At 42.8% G+C, this 18,472-nt stretch overlaps 1 protein-coding gene across 3 annotated transcripts in view; it reads right to left on the bottom strand.

Moving 5' to 3' along the window:
• The window catches only part of DENND2B (DENN domain containing 2B), a 154,084-nt gene that overhangs the window by 34,158 nt on the left and 101,454 nt on the right, over positions 1-18,472 (bottom strand). For 2 of the 3 annotated variants that reach the window (XM_030950093.1, XM_030950092.1), the window contains 8 exons: positions 11,636-11,790; positions 8,211-8,426; positions 5,938-6,034; positions 4,974-5,018; positions 4,638-4,841; positions 3,208-3,392; positions 2,527-2,636; positions 1,021-1,090 (listed from right to left, as the gene is read on the bottom strand). In XM_030950093.1, coding sequence (XP_030805953.1) covers positions 1,021-1,090; positions 2,527-2,636; positions 3,208-3,392; positions 4,638-4,841; positions 4,974-5,018; positions 5,938-6,034; positions 8,211-8,426; positions 11,636-11,790 — 1,082 coding nt within the window. The remainder of the gene's footprint in view (positions 1-1,020; positions 1,091-2,526; positions 2,637-3,207; positions 3,393-4,637; positions 4,842-4,973; positions 5,019-5,937; positions 6,035-8,210; positions 8,427-11,635; positions 11,791-18,472) is intronic. The other variant, XM_030950094.1, reaches the window with a different exon arrangement.

Genomic DNA, 18,472 nt, shown 5'->3' with positions numbered 1-18,472 from the left:
GGAATGCTCTGTGGGGAGCTACTGAAAGCAGGTGATCCCTGCCTCAAAAGGTGGGAAATCATGCCAGAAAGGGAAGGGAGGGGAAAGCGCCAGTGTGTCTTACTCTTAGAGAGGGGACACCTGTTTACAAACTGCTGCAGACATTCATTTGGCACACAGAGTCAGCCAAAGACTCCTGCAGCATCCAATATCCATATAAGCTCCCCAACCCAGCGTGGGCAACAGCCATGAGAACATGACAGGAGCCATGGCCTCCCACCCAGTCACTCACAAACAGCTCCAAACCTATCCAAGGGGTGCAAGGCCTGTGCACAGACATCCAACTGCTTTCTGTTTTCCTGCCAAACCATCAGGTGTGCAGGAGGGACACCAGAATCCCTCTTTGCATTGTGCTCCACCTCCCTTTAACACACTCTGTGGAGTCCTCCCCCTTGATACACACACTGCTGTGCTCTCAGTTTATCGAGTGTCCAGGGATTTTCCAGGTGATGGGACAACACTGTTTGCAGGCTGCCCACATCACCTATTGACCACCCCTGGTCATGGGGACTGAAAATTGTGTGAGAAACCAGACTTCCCACTGCTGGCACCAGCCTGTTGCAAGGCTCTGAGCTGCATACTGATGACACAGTGCTGGCAAAGTCATTTGAGATGTAAGCAGCTGCCTAAGAGATAAACACTACTCACAAATGTTTAGAAATACCAGCTTTGCCTTTGTTTCCAGTGTTGTAGTATTTCTGATTGTGCTTGAAAGTACATAACATAAAGAATTTATGAAGTAAGTGCTCACATAAGAAACTTTCCACATTCTCAGGAATTTGCTACAAACCTGGGGATCTATCTGATTAAAATGGCCATTACAAATTCTTAGTTCAACTTGATCTCCTTACATTTCCAAATTTCAGAGTGAGAAAACTCTGTTTCCTTTTAAAACCATAAGAGACACCTTCAGTTCAGACTGTAGTTTGGAGATACTTTTCAAGAGGATTCTGCCCTTTGAAGTGAGGGTGATGTACTCACCAAGAGCCTCCTGCAGTACCCGAAGCGCCGGCTCCCGTCCTCCCCAGTCAGCATGAAAGAGAAGGTCTCACTAGGAGAAAGGGAATTGCCCATTGCAGAGATTACAGCAGAACTACAGCATGGCTACAAGGTGGATCACTTAGCAAGGGACACTCATCAAGTGAGAGATGCTACCCACTGCAAGGTCTTCATCATTAGGACATACTCTGTGGAAAAATTCTGGCAGTGGTATGGTTAGGGACAACCCAGCTGTCTTATCAGAAGAGATGGGTGCTGAGTATCAGTGACACAGGTTTCCAAAATCCAACTCATTTTATGTCTCTGCCTAGGACAAATACCATTTGTGACAGAGCAGTAAAACAACAGTTTTACAGTAAAACAACAGCACAAGTAAAGGGATGGATGAATTCGTGAATTCACAGGTAAAGAGATGGGTGATCTGTGAATTCATGCCTGGGCTGTGAAACATTCCTGACTACTTTGCAGGTTTTAAATGGTATTATATGAAACAATTCCTGGTGCTGAAATGCCAGGGTTGGTATAATTACAGATGTCCCTGGGGAGACATTACTGAGGCCTTTCAGTACATAAAAGGGGCTTCTAAGAAAGATGGGAATAGACTTTTTAACAGGGTCTGTAGCAACAGGACAAGGGGCATAAAACTGGGTAGATTCAGGCTAGATAAAAGGAAGAAATGTTTTACAATGAGGGTGGTAAAACACTGGGACAGGTTGTCCAGAGAGGTGGTGAATGCCCTGTCCCTGGAAGCATTCAAGGTCAAGCTTGACAGGGCTCTGATCAAGTTGAAGATGTCCCTGCTCATGGCAGAAAGGTTGGATTGGATGACCTTTAGAGGTCCCTTCCAACCCAAATCATTCCACAATTCCATCCCTTCTGTCTATCCTGTTACTCTACACCTTTGGATCAACTAGTTCTCACATATCAGTGCAGGGGGAAAAAAATTATACATTTTTTTGAGGTCACTTTGAAGGAAAAAGAAAATGCAAGCCTGGCTCTCCTTTTCCTTGCCCTTCTCCTGCAGTCATTCATCTCCAATGGAAGGAAGAGAGGGCTCCTCTGCTAGGACAGAGCACAGCTCCAAGAAAGTTCTCAGACAGCAACATTTTGAGCCAAATGAAGAGGTAACCTGCAATGTTAGACAAGCACTCTGAGGTGAATAACTAGGGCAGGGGGTGGGCAGGGCCCCATCCTTTTTAAGATTTATTTTAAGTACTTCCATTTATTCTTTTGAGTTTAGCACTCAGAGGAACCTTCAAGCCTCTTCCCCTCAGCCACACAGGCCTGTGAGGCAGGCAGAATAGGGAAGAAAAAGAACACAGAGCTTCAAAAGAAAGAAAAATTAAATACAGCTGCTTGATCACAAAGTGGCCAAGACTCAAACTGCTGCTTCCTTAATTGGGCATTGACAAGGCTGAGGCTGTTCCAGTGCACTCCAGCACCATTCCAGCACCACTCCATGGTGCAGAGCAGCTCTGGAGCACTCACCTGTTGTACTCAGAGACAGGGAGCCAGTCCTTGGCATCAGGGAAGCAGAACTGTGGGATGGCCTTGAGGCGCTCCTCCGCTTCCCGCATCTGCTTGGTCGGCCTCTCCAGCTGCCGGGAGAAGAGCGAGGGTCAGCCAGCCCTGGGTGTCCCCTCCAGCTCTGCTCAGGGGCACTGAGCAGCTCTGAGAGCCAGGGCACATCAGACTGTCCTGTGGTTGTGCTTGGCAGAGTGAGGCATGACTCCAGGACAGGCACTACATTTTTTTAATTGTCTGAAACTCCCTTGTTGTATGATGGCCACTTAAAGCACAGCCCTGACTCAAACATCTTTCTGCAGCAAGAGCACAAGAGAAATGCCAGAGATCAGCAAAAGTCTTTCCATTGACTTCAGCGAGTTTTGGAACAAATCCTAATATAGCCAAAAAGTGAAATATTTAGAAACTGAATTTAAACACAGTGTTTAAAGCATCCACCATCAGGCCAAATTCTCCAGCTCCGGAAAAGATAAATCTGAAAACAGGGAAAGGTTTCAGTTACCTTCTCCATGCCCTTTGCTTTGTAACAGATTGGTTTGGAATAATTCTGAAAGCTCCATTTAAGAACTGGATTTCTATTCATTTTTCCATTCATTCACCTTACTGATCTTAGAATGAGCTGTACAATAGGAGTTTTTCTTTTACCTTGGGAAACTGGTATGTCACTTCTGGGAGGTAAGTGTTTTTAGAGGGCTTCTTTTTCAGGGACACTACCACAAAATACTCAAATAATTCCCGCTCCTGCCACTCAATCAGCTCCAGCTCCAGGGTTCGATAGCTTGGAGCCCTCTTCAGCATTGACTGGATGTGCACAAGGCGCTGGGTGTGAGCTGCCATTTAAAAAGAAAAGGGAATAAAAAAAGAGACAGATCATTACCTGAGACTGTAATGTGTTTGTGTAAGCCACAGTCATTCACAAAGCACTTTCAGTTTGTCAGAGTATTATTCCAAGCATGTTCTCCTTTCAAAACCAAACCTTCTAGTTATCAAACCTGTAGTCTCCCTCACTAATTGCACCCATAAATCAAAATTCTCTCCAAGTACTGAAGTTATGCAACACTCAGTCACTGAAATAATTTGCAGTTCATAACTGCTACCCTGGAAAAGGTCTGGCTTTTCTTCACACATAAGACTAGATTATAAACCCTTATGTGGTTGTGCAAATGCACTGGGGCCTCCAGGGTGACACATCTAAGGCCTGGTACACCCAGGTGAAACAGAGTTCTGTGCCCTGTCCCTACACAGCACAGCTTTTTGCTACACACCACATAAGGCAAGCCATGGAATAAACTCCAGGGAATGGGGACAGGGAGGAAAGGAAAGATGTGCCAATTGCCTGCTGGGGGTTGCTTTGTTAGTGCTAATTCAGTTGGGGGATGATCTTAAAGTCATGGTCATTCATGAAGGCAAAGATGTGCCTTGATCCAGTGACTTGTTCCTTGATACCTATGGGGGACTGGTCATAACATTACTACCAGTTCTGGTACACTAAAAAAAACCCTCTATTTTCTGACACAAAGAGAAACAGAACTGCAAGTGCTTTTGGGTTGGTACAGGTAGACAAAGGAGCAAGGAGTCATTTTCCCCACAGCACTGTACAATGTTGCATACAGCCTGTTTTGGATGGCCTTGCCACCACCTGTCTGGCACAAATCTGTTTCCCAATGACAATGTTTTCCAGAAAGTTTTGCTGCATGTACAGCAAGCAGGTGTCATCTGCAGTAGGTAGACATGGACGATTGCCCCCTATCTTATAATAGCTCCACACCCTTGTCTTTTTTACCCCTCACCTACTAACAGCATAATGGGTTTTTAGTAATGAAATCCATTGCTGCTGTCTTCAACTTTTTTATACACCTCTTTCTGTATGAGGACTTAGGAAAAGGAGAGACTAATTTAGTGGCCTGACTCAGGCAGAGTTTGTGCAGGTGCTGATAAAGGAATTTCTACAATTTGGAGACTGCAGACTTATAAAAGAGTCTCAAAACCACAATGTTGGATCAGACCCAGATCCTTGCCTCCAACAGCAGCGAGCAGTAAACACTGAAAGCAGCATATGAATAAGAAAGGAGCACCTTTATCCAGTCCCATCCCTCTAAGCCTGCACCCAGTAGTCAGTCTGGAATAGATCAGCATCTCTGAAGTGGCTGACAAAGCCAATCTATCAAAGGTCCTGTTCTTCATTAAGTGACACAGTTGCCAAATCCTTGTTAGATCTTCACAGCCCATTTTGTCCTTGCTTTCCGCGTTCATGCTCCTGTGTTGGAACTTTGGGAGCTCTGCAGTAATGGAGTTAGGAAACTATAGAGAATATAGGCCATGGACAGGAACAATGTGCAGCAGCAGGAGAACATACATTGATAGGGTCAGGGACAGGGGCTAACCAGAAGTCACTGAGACTGATCCCTTACCTTTAAACCTGTCATCTGAGTCACTCTCACTCTCGCTGTTCTCATCTGCAGAGGACACAGAGGCATCAGTTAATGCAAAACCAGAGCAAACACTCAGATCACTGTGCTGCAACTGGGAAAAATCCTATCTCACATCTCTGAGCCTTGTGATACACACATGCACTTCTCCTCAGGCTTAAAATATCTTGAAATAAACAGTTTGAATGACTCCTTGGATTATGTTTTCCTTGGATTCAGTTTCAATATTGCTTGAGAGTAAGAACTTCATTTTGATGAAAGGGCAAAATTCATTCTCCATTACAGCAACTGTTTGCACTGAATCCCCATCCATGCTGAACTGCAAAAGTGACATTTGGAAAATAGGTCTTAACCCTTTTCCTTCTTGGTTTCAGGTTTCAATTTTTTTTTTTTTTTTTTAAGTTATGCAGCACTTGAGAAGTCAAAGTTAGCATTATGAACTTTATCTGCCTGGGCAACATTCCCAATCACCAGAACTCACCAAACTGAGTAAACAGGCAAAAGCAACCTTATGACAAGATGTGTAACTGAGGGGTTCTTGATTAAAGCCCTATTGTATTCTTACTACAAACAGGCCCTGAATTTTCCTTTCCAGAAGCATTCTGAAGCACAGGGTGAGTTACACACTGCGAGTGCCAGGAAAAAGCATGCAAGAACTCCAGGGTCAAAACTGTGAATTTTGGTCAAAACTTACAGTAAATGTGTACTAAAGAAGAAGCTGGGTAAATGGAGCTGACCATGGGATTAACAAGATAAACAATACTGAGAATCTCATTTCTTTTTAGCTCATCCCCATTTTCTCCTCTTGCAGAGAGAAAATTATCATTGTTCACAGAAAAAAGTTCTAAACTAGGTGGAGTCCAGGGTAGATGTGGAGGAAAGAAGGAAATTGATCAATCCTGTAGCATCCAAATGGATTCACTGAACCCTGACACTTGCACCATACCTCGTAGGGATGCGGTCTCAATATTGGACATAGAAAGTTTCTTCAGCCGTTTTTTCCCTCTTTTTGCACTGTAGATGGAATTGATTCTTTGGACAAGCTGCAAAGTAAGAAAATGAGGAATCAGTAAGACTAAGCATTTTTCTGCCAGGAGACTTTTATTAATGTATTCAAACAAAACATGGATGATAGACCAGCTAATGCAGATAATAACTGTCTGCCCCAAAAATATCTGAGATGATGGGAAATATTAATGATATGACTTGTGTTTATTGTCTTCAGCAAGAGACTGGGATTACTAAAAATTCAACATTAAGTAGGATATTATAACTATGGGAGAGTCACAAATATGTAGCAATTAATCTTCATGATGTTTTATAGGTCAGGAATAGTATATTTAATTCCACAGCAGATTTCTTCATAGAACTATAATACAGTTTCCAAAAACTGCTTCACCTCTGCTTCCAGAGAGAAATAAACTGAGGGAAAAGATGCAATTTGCTATAGACATGGTAGAAGGGCAGTAACAGAGCACAGACTGAAACAAAACCTTTTTAGGTTTTCCCTCTAATAACTAACACTATCTCAATTTAAAAAATTATATTCTTCAGGAATACGTGATCCTGAAAGGCAAAGCAGTAAGAAAACAGAAATTATCACAAGATTTGCAATAAAATTGTGAACATTCATATGATGAAATCAGAATTTCACATAGGGAGACTATCTGTCCCTTCAATTTAAAAAAATGGGTGCAAAATTAATAGCCAAACTTTCCAAGTTTTACCCAAAATCAGGTAGTAAGTTACTCTGTTAGGGTTACTACCCTATGATTTCCTCCAGAGATGTGTGCCCATTGGTGAAGTATAACAATATATTCCAAGAAAGTAAAAATACAAGTAAATATTAAGGATGTAGGATTAATTTCCTCCTTAAACAGAATTTCCAACAAATTCACAGAAACATAAAAATCTCCCTCTACTCACAGTATTTATAGCCATGCACTTTAAAATATGCTCTTTAATAAGAACAGGAAAGAGCTGAATACACAGTAAAAATCAACTTTGTTCACAAGCCAAAATTAAGCACATTGGCAGTTCTCCCCCTCTCTGTTGCTATTGTATTGTTGGTTTTTTTGTTGTTGTCTTGTGGCTTGGGGTTTTTTTTTCACATTCAATTTTGAATCTAAAAATTCCTTAAAAAATGAAAAATTAAGTTTTACTTCAAATCCATCAAGACAGCATGGTTATCAGGATGGGGTCAGTTGTGAGTAGATGAAGGGAAACCTATTAGGCCAATTAGTTATTTTCCTGGAAACAAATGATGAGGAAATAAACCACTTCAGATGTTGCTGCATGGTATAAATAATAATTGCTTGGCCATCACCCATTCAAAATCTTAAAGTTATATACACAGCAATGCTCTGGTCTACAGAGCTTAAAGAAGAGTGTGGAAAGCAGAACTGTCTTAAAATCAATTCTGTGCAAAGATGGCCATCAGATGTTTGCTCCTCTTGGAGAATTTGGAAGTTATCACTTCTAGGGAAGGGATTTTGATCTAAATGTTCCTTTAGGGTACAAAAAGTGCTTCCAGTGATGGCTGTTGTAAAGGCTGGCTGTTAGAACCCTGGTTACTGGAGAAACCTGGAGAATTTTAGATTTTCTGTGCTGACAGGCACTGATCCCCAAGACAACACTGCATTTGACCCAAGGCTAATAGAGAAGGCTTCCAAAATTGAATGGCAGAACTAGGATTATGGGTGTGGAGTTTAAATAGAAGTGTGTAGTATCACATGTAAGAAAAGTTAGAGTTTAAAGTTTTAGAATATAGTAATATATATAAAGCAAAATGGAGGTTTTAGGGTGGAGGCTGGTCCTTCTTCTTCACCTTCCTCCTCATAGGTTTGGGTGGTTTTGTGTAATTGGATAAAAAAGACCTCATTGCGTGCCCCGGGTGGTTGGTTACTGGGTTAAAAGTAAAAATAATTTAGGTGTCATTTCTTAATTGGATCATTTATCCTTAAAAAGCCTTGTAGAGAGAGAGATATGGCTCCATTTTTTAGTTTGTTAGAGTGAGGTGCTGTAGAACTCACGCTCTGTGACACTGTGATAAAGATAAGAACTAATAAACATCTGAGTCCCAACAAGAAACACCACCTCAAGCACCTAATCCTGACCCTGGCACAGAGAAGATGGCCCTCAGCAGATGGCCAGCAATGCCCCAGCTCTCGCAGCCAGGTGACCTCTGCTGAGCTCAGGCTGAGCCCACCCCGTGGGTACCTTTGGGATCCTCCTGGCGCGGCGCGTGGACAGCAGCTCGCTGGCGGTGCTCAGGCTGTCCTCGGTGAGGCTGGAGGGGGACGAGGGGATGCCCAGCTGGGCCAGCAGCAGCATGTCATCGTGGCTGTGCCGCTTGGGCAGCCGCGGCAGCCGGTGGCTCTTCCTCTCCGACCAGTTCCCCACGCGCATGGAGTGGCTGCTGACCTTCGAGGGCAGCTGCAGGGACAAGGACAGCTTGAGCTCTTCCCCTCCAGCAACCTGGGGCACCTGGTGTCACACTCTGCCACCTGTGACAGAGTGCTGGCTGCACCACGCCAGGAACACCACACCAAGGGAGCCACCACTCCGCAGGATGGGTGTCAAGGTCACAGTGAAGGGACAGGGGTCAACCTCCAAGACTTTACAGTTCAAACAAAACCACACCATTTGTGACCTGCTACATTTCCAGGCATCCACATCCCCTCAGTTCTGTGAGCCCCAAAATCTAACTTGAAGGCTTGGCTGACAGCAGAGCACTGACCCAACAGGCCTGGTCCATTCCTCTGACTTGCAGCAGTGAAAATAATGAGTAATTACACAATTCATTGTAACATTAATTCAGTGCAAAAGTAATAACCACAACAGCAAATTCATGCTATTTTAGCCAAGAAAAAATAATGTAGGAAAATCAAGCTTGTTCTATTTTCAAGGTGTTAAGAAGTTTTAAGACCCAACAATGAGCAGAGGTGCAGTTACAACTCTCCCTACATTCCCAAAAATTTCCCTTTAAAACATGAAACTGTTATCACTACAGGGCAAAGGGAAAATCTCACTGAGGATTAAGCACCAGGTAACATCTGTCTTTAAAAAACTGGAGGTCTTTTGGAGCAGTCCTAGGAGCAGCTCTGCCCAGCTCCAGGTATCTCCTTCTCCTCTCAAACACAAACACTGTAAAGAAGCTTCCCCAGCATGAAAAAGTATTATTGTGTCAAGCATCTGTCATTTGGCATTTACTGACATTCTATCAGCTCTGTTACAAGCTATAAACCTGCAGCAATAAATGTCCCATTTATTGGCTGACTGATTGCAGTGCCATCCCACCTGGGATTAAGCACAGGTGTTTCTGTGGAGAGGGGTTGCATCACAAATACAATGTCACCATAAAACATTCCTTTCATACCTGATGACTTCAAAAAATGAAAATAATCAGTGGGAAAAGACACAGGGATTCAAAATGACCACAACACCGGTGTCTCAGAGGTTAGCACTCCAGGAAAACTGGTGGCAGTCTATCCTTTACTGAAAGGAATTCTTTTTGGAGGTGATTGTTGGAAGCTTGCTGACCTTCTGATCTCTTCCATCTTGTTTATCATCATCCGTGACTGAAAAGTCACGTTGCTAACCCAGCTTTGTTGCTATGATGGAAAAACTGGGTGATAAACCATTGCCAAAGCTACCATTCTTCAGGAAATTCAGACTTTTCTATTTCTGGTCATTGGAGAATTACCCAGGCCCATTGCTGACCCGCTCTTAGTGTCTTCATTTTAAATATCAGCACAATGACAGTGCAATTCTGGCAGGACTGACTCCTGTCAGGGCACTCCCAGCAGCATTTCAAAAAGAAGCTGCCAGAACAAAGCCAGCCCTGTTGCAAAGGGTACCAGAGAGATCTTATTTACCAAACAACTTTACAGAAGGCACTTAAATCTGTAAATTCTTTGGTAACCCTCTGTTAAAGAGAACACTGGCCAGTATCTTCCTATGGATCTGTATGGTTCCCAGCCTAATGACACAGCCTCAGGGATCCTCTGGATGCTACACAACTCCTGTAAACACACACACAGCCAGAAATAGTTGTTATGCACCATGTCCCACTATGAGGGACATTTCCCTATTATCCTCATGGCTGCAGTGCCTGTTTCTCCTTTCTCTGCCTCACTACTCTCCACTTGTTCCTTTTGCAGCAGCTTTGCTGAGGTCACTCCTGGTTTACGGGGGATGTGCTAGGAGCACACTAAGATGGGTGGGTGATGCTTCTTTTGGATTGTGATGCTTGCATGCACATGAAGCAAGTGAAAGAAAATGCATTCAGGTCTCTGCATAGGAAAATGCATAGGTCTCTTTACAGGACAAAAATGTAAATTGTTGTGATCTTTTGTTCAACTGTGAATTTTCTGTTAATTCAGTGCAAAGTGAAGTTCCTCTAAAGGGTGCTTTGAATCTCAAAATTAAGTATGTGTTGGGATTTATATTTTTCCTTATGAACACAGTGATCCCGTAAACAACAAAGCAACCTGGTATTTCGTGGAGTTCACAAAAAAACAGGCTTTTTTGGAAAATTCACCACAAAAGGGAAAGTCTGCCAAGTTCCTCATCTTTCTTTTTATGCTATAAACACAATTTATACACACTTGTTAACTGCAGACACCCAGGTTTTTCTGACTATTTTATTATTCACGTATTTAGTCAGGGCTTTTACCTGGCATTCTTACACTAAACATGCCACACTACTGTGAAAAATGCACGTATTTTATGATTGGCTTTTTGCAAATATTAAAATGAATATGATTATGTGTTGTGTTAGAAAGTAGTGCTGTATTAATTCTCTTAAGTAGTGTGTTAAATACAGTTTTAGGTTACAAAAAATGTTAAAATAGAAACTATGCTATATAGGTTACTTTTTTTAAAGAAAGGACTTGCAGGTGGTAGCAGCCACAGCTAAATCTTTCAGAGAAAAAGAATTTGTTGCCCTCTTATCAGAAGAAACAAACTTCTTCCCACCTCGAAGGTGCTGTTAGGATTCAGAGGAAGAAGTTGAGGATGACCAGACAGAATCCTGTAGTTGAATGGAATTCATGCATCATGTATGAAGTGTATGAATATGCAACAGGCTATTGCTTTTAAGGGTTAATCCTTTGTTAACGTGCGTCCTTTTTCAGGCTCGTGCTGCCCAGAAAAAGGTACCCAGACGTCTGTAATTCTTTGTCTCTATTGTCTCATATTGTCCTAATTCAAAATGTCCAAATTATTCTAATTGTATTACTATTTTAATAACCATTTTATTACTATTAAACTTTTAAAATTTTAAAAACAAGTGATTGGCGTTTTTCACACTACCAACTCCCCACGAGCAGGGGCCTCGTGTAACAACACAGGGACAAAACCAGCAGCTGCCTTCTCCCCTCCTGTCCCTGCCCGGCAGCACAGGCAATTCGCTAAGAGGTGCAGCCGCACAAGGAGTTCATTTAGGCGCAGACTCAGCTCCAAAACACGCAGAGGAAGGATTGTGCTGGGCGCTGCGAGGCCGGGGCAGCGCCGGGAGCGGAGCGGCGGCTGCGGAGCGCTCCCCGCGGCTCCAGAGCCGCCCGCGCTGCGCTGCTGCGCGGGGGCCGCGCCGGGAGCGGCCCTTGCAGGCGGCTCCGAGCGCAGCCATGCCGCGGCTTTACCTGCGGAGGTGCCGTGTATTTCCTGTTCTGCGGCGTCCACATCCTGTGCAGGGAATCTAGGGAGTTCTCGGACGGCTGATGGGATTTTCGCCCCCCGTGACGGCCTTTCCCTTTCAGCTCCACATCCTCGTACGGGTTTTCCTTGGGTGACTCGCCTGCACGTTTGGGTTTTTTGGGTGATTTTTTTTTTTAAAAGGAAAGAAAAACAGACAGGAATGTAAAATTAGAAAAAAAAAAAAAAATCATGTGAACCAAGGCTTTTAGAAAAGCTCCTCAACTTTCAGCATGACTCATCCCTCTAGCTGCAGCTGGAAGTATTTGGAGAAGAACTCGGCTATGAGCTCGACAAGTTTCTTTGGCTTTTTTTACTGTCCTTTTTTTTTTTTAACTAAAATGTGAAGATTTCACAAGATGTGCTTCTGAGCATCCACAGCTGTGGAAAATTTATTGATGTATAAAAGCTAAGGCACTTAACTTCTTGAAAGTGTATCAGTAGATTTTGTAAATCCCTAACAGCCACTCATGGGGGGGTGAAATGAAGACCAATAAACAACTGTGCTCAACACACCACCCTTACACACAATAAGACAATTCTTATTTGATGCAACCTTCATTTTTCTCTTCTCCTGAGAGATGGCAAAGAAACAATGAACACTCCAGCTCAGCAGTGCTAAGAGACAAGATTGAAAAGGCAAATGGAGAATTTCTGTCCCAACCATCCTGCATCCTCAGTGTTCATTAAAATATATCCTGTTTTCAAATTAGGCAGCTATTCATTTCAAGTTATGTCAAATTCCTGTCTCCCAGAAGGCAACTCATCCTGCTAGTAATATATAAAAGCTTAACCAATTAATCATTAAATATTACTTAAATGAAAAATTAAAAAGCAGACCCCATGAATTTTTACCATTTGAAAACCAGGACCAAAATTTATAGTCCATATTTAACTGAGATCCAATACTCACCATCTTCTCAGAACTCCTGAACTTAGCCGACCTCCCATTAAACAAAGTAGTATGAAGATGAATGAATGCCATCAATAAAATTAACATTTTGTATGCATTTTTTCAGACAGTTGATAATCAGCAACTGATTTAGAACCCCAGGTTTTTCAAACACAGTCATTCCAATTTTCCAACTGTCTTGAACAGAAAATCATCTCAAAAAAATATTGATCTACTCAAACTCAAGACTGGAATTTACAGACACAAGCAGGAAGTTAAAAGCTTTTAAAGCAACTTGGTTTTGGTTTTATACCTAAAGATGACTTTAAAACCCACAGGTTTAGTACAATGTATGTATTGAAATACAAGCTATCTAATATAAGAAATTCAGTTGAGAACTGAGGACAGAAAGCTGCAGCATGGTTCATTATTCCAGTGTTACAGAAAATATTCACAGTGTGAATATTCTGAGTGTTGAAGGAGATGACAGCTGGGGCATAAGTGTTTTCAGGGAGAGCAAAGCCTGGGTTAACACAGTCTGAGTGACTACCAGCTATGTTGTTCTAGGCAGACTAAATTTCCTTATTGTACAAAAGGAAATAAAAGCAGTTTGTGCTTTCTACCCAATTCTTGAGCCTGGAAATGTGAGACTGCTTGGTTCATCAATTACAAGCACAAGAACTTCTGCTGAGCAAGTTCACATATTCACAATACAAATAAAAATACACTTTTGCTTCGGTAGTGCATCATAGTAAGATTTCTAGTCAAACATAAGCCCAAGAGTGAATGTTTTAGCTTTGTTCTAATTAGAGGCCTGAATCACTGCTGCTCTTGAAGAATGTTTGACTTGGCAATCACAGCTTATTATTTCATCCAGAGGGAATCTGATTCTAGAGGCTGCACTATCCTTGTGGCCAATGCTCATGCCACATGGAAAGAACATCCTCAGGTGTATGGGGTACATGAAAAAAGCTCTTTTGATTAATGCAATGAACAGGATAAATATTAAGCAATGTATATTCCTAAAAGATGTAATGCTGTGGAGGACTATAGAAGTCGATGATTTTTCCTGTGGGAAGAAAAAATAGATCTCACACCCTGATTCTGTTACTTGTAGACTCTACAGCTCTAGAAATTATAATGATAAGGAGTAAAATTTGCAAAATGCTGTTACTTCCAGCTGATTGGGCTCTAGTAGTGTCATAAAATTTCTTGTAAGCCCAAGTCAAGTATAGGTCAAGCAAGCATTTTGGAATGGATAAATAGATCTCAAAATACCCAGCTACATGAGACATGGCTCAAACACGCGCTTCCTTGTGAAAACAAATGTTACTGTGTTGGTCTACAGAGTATCCAAACTCCCAGGAAGAAACAAGCCCATCAGTGAAAAAGCCCTTTTTACATTATAAAGCATTTATAAATGTTAGGGGGATTCTCTTTCCAAAACAGAATGTAAAACAAAATTGCTTGAACCCAGTTAAACTCAGCATAAATAACACTGACCTGACATATTAAGTATAGAAACGGGCCCAGAGAAGTCTTGGATGAGAGAAGAGGGAGGAGCAAGGAACCACAAGCAGAGGCGCTTTTTTTCCGAGTTAGAGTCTCCACCAAAAGAGAGCTTGGGCCAAATTCCTCTTCAGTGTAATGTGAAGGTCAGAGGAGACACCACAGGGATTTTAACCCGTTCCCCTAGAGCTGTGAGAGCTTCTGCAGATGACTGGTTTGCTGTTCAAGAATTCTTGTGTCTATTCTTTCTCTCATTTGCTTAAAAGAAACCAAATTATTTCAGAGTTTAGGTTTTGGGGCTTTTTTTCACTTTGAAATAATGCCTTTCAATTACACCTCACACTTTTTTTTTAAGAATCTCCCTCTACACCAAATCTCTTATAATGAAATAGTCTGATCCATCAGAAGCCACCTGGTTTTGCTGACATGAGTTTTGAATTAAGTATTTGGTTCAAGTTGTGAACTAGAAGAGGCAGACAAATAAACTATCTCCTCAGCAATTTTCAGCCACCACTTCTTAGTATCTGCTGTCCCTGGGAGACATGCAAAAGACCAGACTGCAAAAAAGAGGGAGGCCAGACTGGTGTCTGTACAAGTGACAAGGAATCAAAGGTGTCAAGTAAACTAAAAATGCTAGAAAATACTGTGAACTGTCTTAAAGTAGCATTTAACTGCATCTGAGTGCACAGTGACTCCCTTCATGAGAGAAACACCTGGGGAGTGGTGGTCACCAGCAGGTGCACGTCCCACGTGGGAGTGAGGTGTTGGGGAGACCTGTGGTGGTGGCTGCTCCTGCTGTGCTGCAGCACAAAAAGGAGAAAAGCTTCCATATAATTGGCTGGCTCAGAGGTTTACAGCTTTCTCCTCAGCAGCACCACTTCTCCAGTCCCAAGTCTCAGGCAAGGAATGTTTGCAAGCTGCAGTACTTGGATTTGCTGCAAAAGGGAAACATACTGACAATGAAAGACCAAGGAAACGTCCTTGTTCCTGCCATATGGATGTCTCTATTGGAAGCCAAAAGGAGAAACATTATGTGGTATAGAGGCCAGGCTTGTCTTAATGAGGCTGATCCAACAGCCACACAAGACAACAGCAGATTATCGCTGACTTCAAAGGAAGCTGAATCATACCCCCAGAATGCATATGATCACAAACAGTAAGTCTTTGGCAAATACTGTCTCTAATCACCATCTCTACTCCCAGATCAGTTCCCTCTTTAAGCAGTTTTTCCAAGTTTCCCATTTTCTCAAATTCTACGTACCAAAGTGCTGAGTTAACACAGGGCATTTATCTACTCGACATTTATCTCCAGAAGATCTCACAGACAATGTAATGAATGGTCCATCAGGGAAAGAAAAGAAAAACAACAACAGAAAAAAGATGAAATAACCACGGATATTTAGAAGAGTCCTGAGGAATGCAGTGCCTTGAGCTTAAGCATGGATGAGTCTCCTCCAGAGGCTGCAGTTCCTCACGCCTGGTGCGAGTCAGCCCCACTGGGTCCTGAGGCAGCACACAGTGTTCCTCTGCTCTGCCTCTCACACGTGGCAAATGGGAAGCAGAGGCAGACTGAGCAAGCCTGTCTCATGCTGAGAAAGGAGTGAAAAGTAAGGCTGAGAGGAAAAAAAACAAAGCAGGCAGACGCTTCTCTATAAATGGCAGAAAGCAGGGAAATGCATCATTTCTTTCTAGATGGGAGAAGCTATTATCAGAGGAATTAAGTGATTCACAGAGTGCTGGCTTTAACTCCAGCCTTTTGCACTGCCAGGAAGAGAGGAGAATGGAACAGCAAGTATAGAGTAAAGGAAAGGGCTCCTAAACCTGTGTGAAGTTGGGTGCCTGAACTGGGAATCAGCACTCACAGAGGAGATGCTGAATCCACAGGGTGATGCCCAAGCTAAGAGCCTGCTGCCTTTCCTCCTGGCTGCTCTGAAAGCCCAGGGGCCTGAGTTGCATGGCCAGGACAGTTATCACCTCACAAATGAGGTGCACGTGCACTGCTCATTCATTTCAGTCATAAAATTACACCAGCACAGATCCACACCACCAGTGCTGGAGGAAAACTGGGCCATTGGGGTGGTTATGAGCACATTCAGATCAAATGGATGAAAACCAGTAAATCTCCACACTCCCATAAAGTATCCAAACTTAGCTCTTTGGTACATAAATGAGATTTTCAATGTCAGAGATGCTGCAACTGTGCATCTCAGCTGGGGAATTTACCCCAGGAATCTGCAGAAAGAGGAACTATTTCAATCTCAAGTTACAGCTAACACACATTTACAGCTGCTTTGAAAAGCTGTTGCTGAGTAGCACCAAGTTACAGACCATTACTTGTTTGTCAGTCAGTGTATTCACTCAGTACCACGAGCTCAGGAAAGCAGTACAACATCTACAACAGGCAGAGTGGCAAGTCTAAAATGCAATCAGCCTTTTGGGCCCTGCTCCATGGAGTCTGTAGGCAACAACCTGTGCTTCCTGAGCTCCTCCAGCCCTTGCAATCAGCAGAAGAAACACTGCAGATGCTTCCAGCTCCCTGCTGTCTCTGTGAGGACTGCTGAGAGTGCAACCATAATGAAGCACAAGGGAAAAGAATTAACATGGCTGATAAATGAACAAGAAATTTCACCCCCAGAAATGACCTGTTTACCACTCAGTCCGAAGTCATGTGCATGAAAATGTCTGATAAGCAACTGTTAGCACAGTATAGCAGCAGCTTGCCTGAACTGCCTGCACTTCAGGGATGTCACCCTGCTGCTGCCTTCAGCCCAGTCTCTGAATTTGAGAATTTGAGAAAGGATTTGGGAGACCAGTCTCAGAGTCTTTTATTCTGTTTTACTAACTGCAGCATTTACTAGAAAGCCAGGCAATAAAGCTGACAGAGACTGTCACAAGAAGCTGCAGTATATGGTACAGTGATGAGATAGACTCCACAGAGAAAAACTGACATCTAAATAAGGCACGAGATGATTATTAAAAATAACTGAAATCCATGTAACAACAATGCAGCAGGCTGATTGTCAACAGGATCAGCTGAAGTATTTGGCCTTTCCTTTGACAGGCCCATATGAACACTGTTGGTTTAATGTGCTCTGGCTGCCGTTACCCTACAGTGTCTATTATTAAACTTGACACTATTAAGTTTTCCAAAATCTCACATTCTCTTGAGGCTGTCACTGACAGACTGTGGGTGCAGAATAAGACAGGAATATATTATTCTGTGATCACTGCCTGTACCATCATTTTGCATCAATTCTAGCTCCAGAGACCTGCTGATGTCTGACTTAAAGCCCAAAATGTCTTCAGAGAAGCAGCTAGCACAGCACTTCTAGCAGAGTTGCAATCTCTCCAAGTTTACTTCAGCTTCACAGCAGTCCAGCAATTCCAGTTTCTCCCTGATTTGTCACAGGATGATAATATGACAGACTAAAATGTGCTACAAAAGTATGACAGGAGATAATGTGGCATGTGAGGATGGGATTTCACTCGAAAGATCAGCTTGCTCTCTTTCTAACCTTTTCCCACATTTACTGGAAGAACTTTGCAAATGTTCTAATTTGAAAGCAATGTCAAGCTGGAACATTTTCCAGCTTGACCTCAGTCATCATTGCTGCAGCTCTGATCACACACAGCAGACAGTTCAGTAGAACAGCTAAATCATCCCATCTTGTTACATGACATGTACTGTGTCAAATTTACACAAGAAATCAAACCAACTCATTGATTTAGGAGAGATCAGCTGCCTTACCAGCAGGGGTAAAGGGAGTGACTTGTCCTATTTTAATGCAGAGGTAAACAAGAAGCTGGTCATCCCAAACTGAAGCAATATTATCTCAAACTGAGAGAGAAAAAGAGCCAAGCAATTGTGTATGACTCCACTGTTTCTCTTCTCAGTCACCTTTGGTGTCAGCTGTAACAAGGTTCAATTATATTATATGGCCCTACAGGAAGCAGTGATTAGGTTGTCCTGTTAAGGTGCAATATCTGTCAGGAGAAGTGTCCAGCTACTCAAAGGGCTCAGAGTCTCCTAAACATGACACTGAACAGGCCCAGAGAGCAGAAGGGTGCATAAGAAACCCTCCCCAAGGGGGCCAGCTGCCCCTGGGACAGTGAATTGCAGGACACTCCCAATGGGAACCCACCATCAAGATCCCATTTAGAAATTCATCCTGGATTTAGAGATTCCACTGAAATGCTTTTGAGGCATTGCCTTTCTGTCTAGACTGCTTCAGCTCCAGCTGCCAAAGCAGACATGGAGTCATGCAATGTTCTGTTAAACATTCTCAGCCTAAGAGGCAACACACAGAGCCCGGTTGAGCAATGGGTTTCCTGCACATCTGCAATGTCCTCTCAGAGGAAATCTCCACCTGTTCTGCTGTGTACA

Source organism: Camarhynchus parvulus, chromosome 5 (assembly GCF_901933205.1).
Source record: "Camarhynchus parvulus chromosome 5, STF_HiC, whole genome shotgun sequence".
Classification (NCBI taxonomy): domain Eukaryota; kingdom Metazoa; phylum Chordata; class Aves; order Passeriformes; family Thraupidae; genus Camarhynchus; species Camarhynchus parvulus.
Note: the sequence above shows the minus strand (reverse complement) of the source record. Positions and strands in the feature narration are given on the sequence as shown.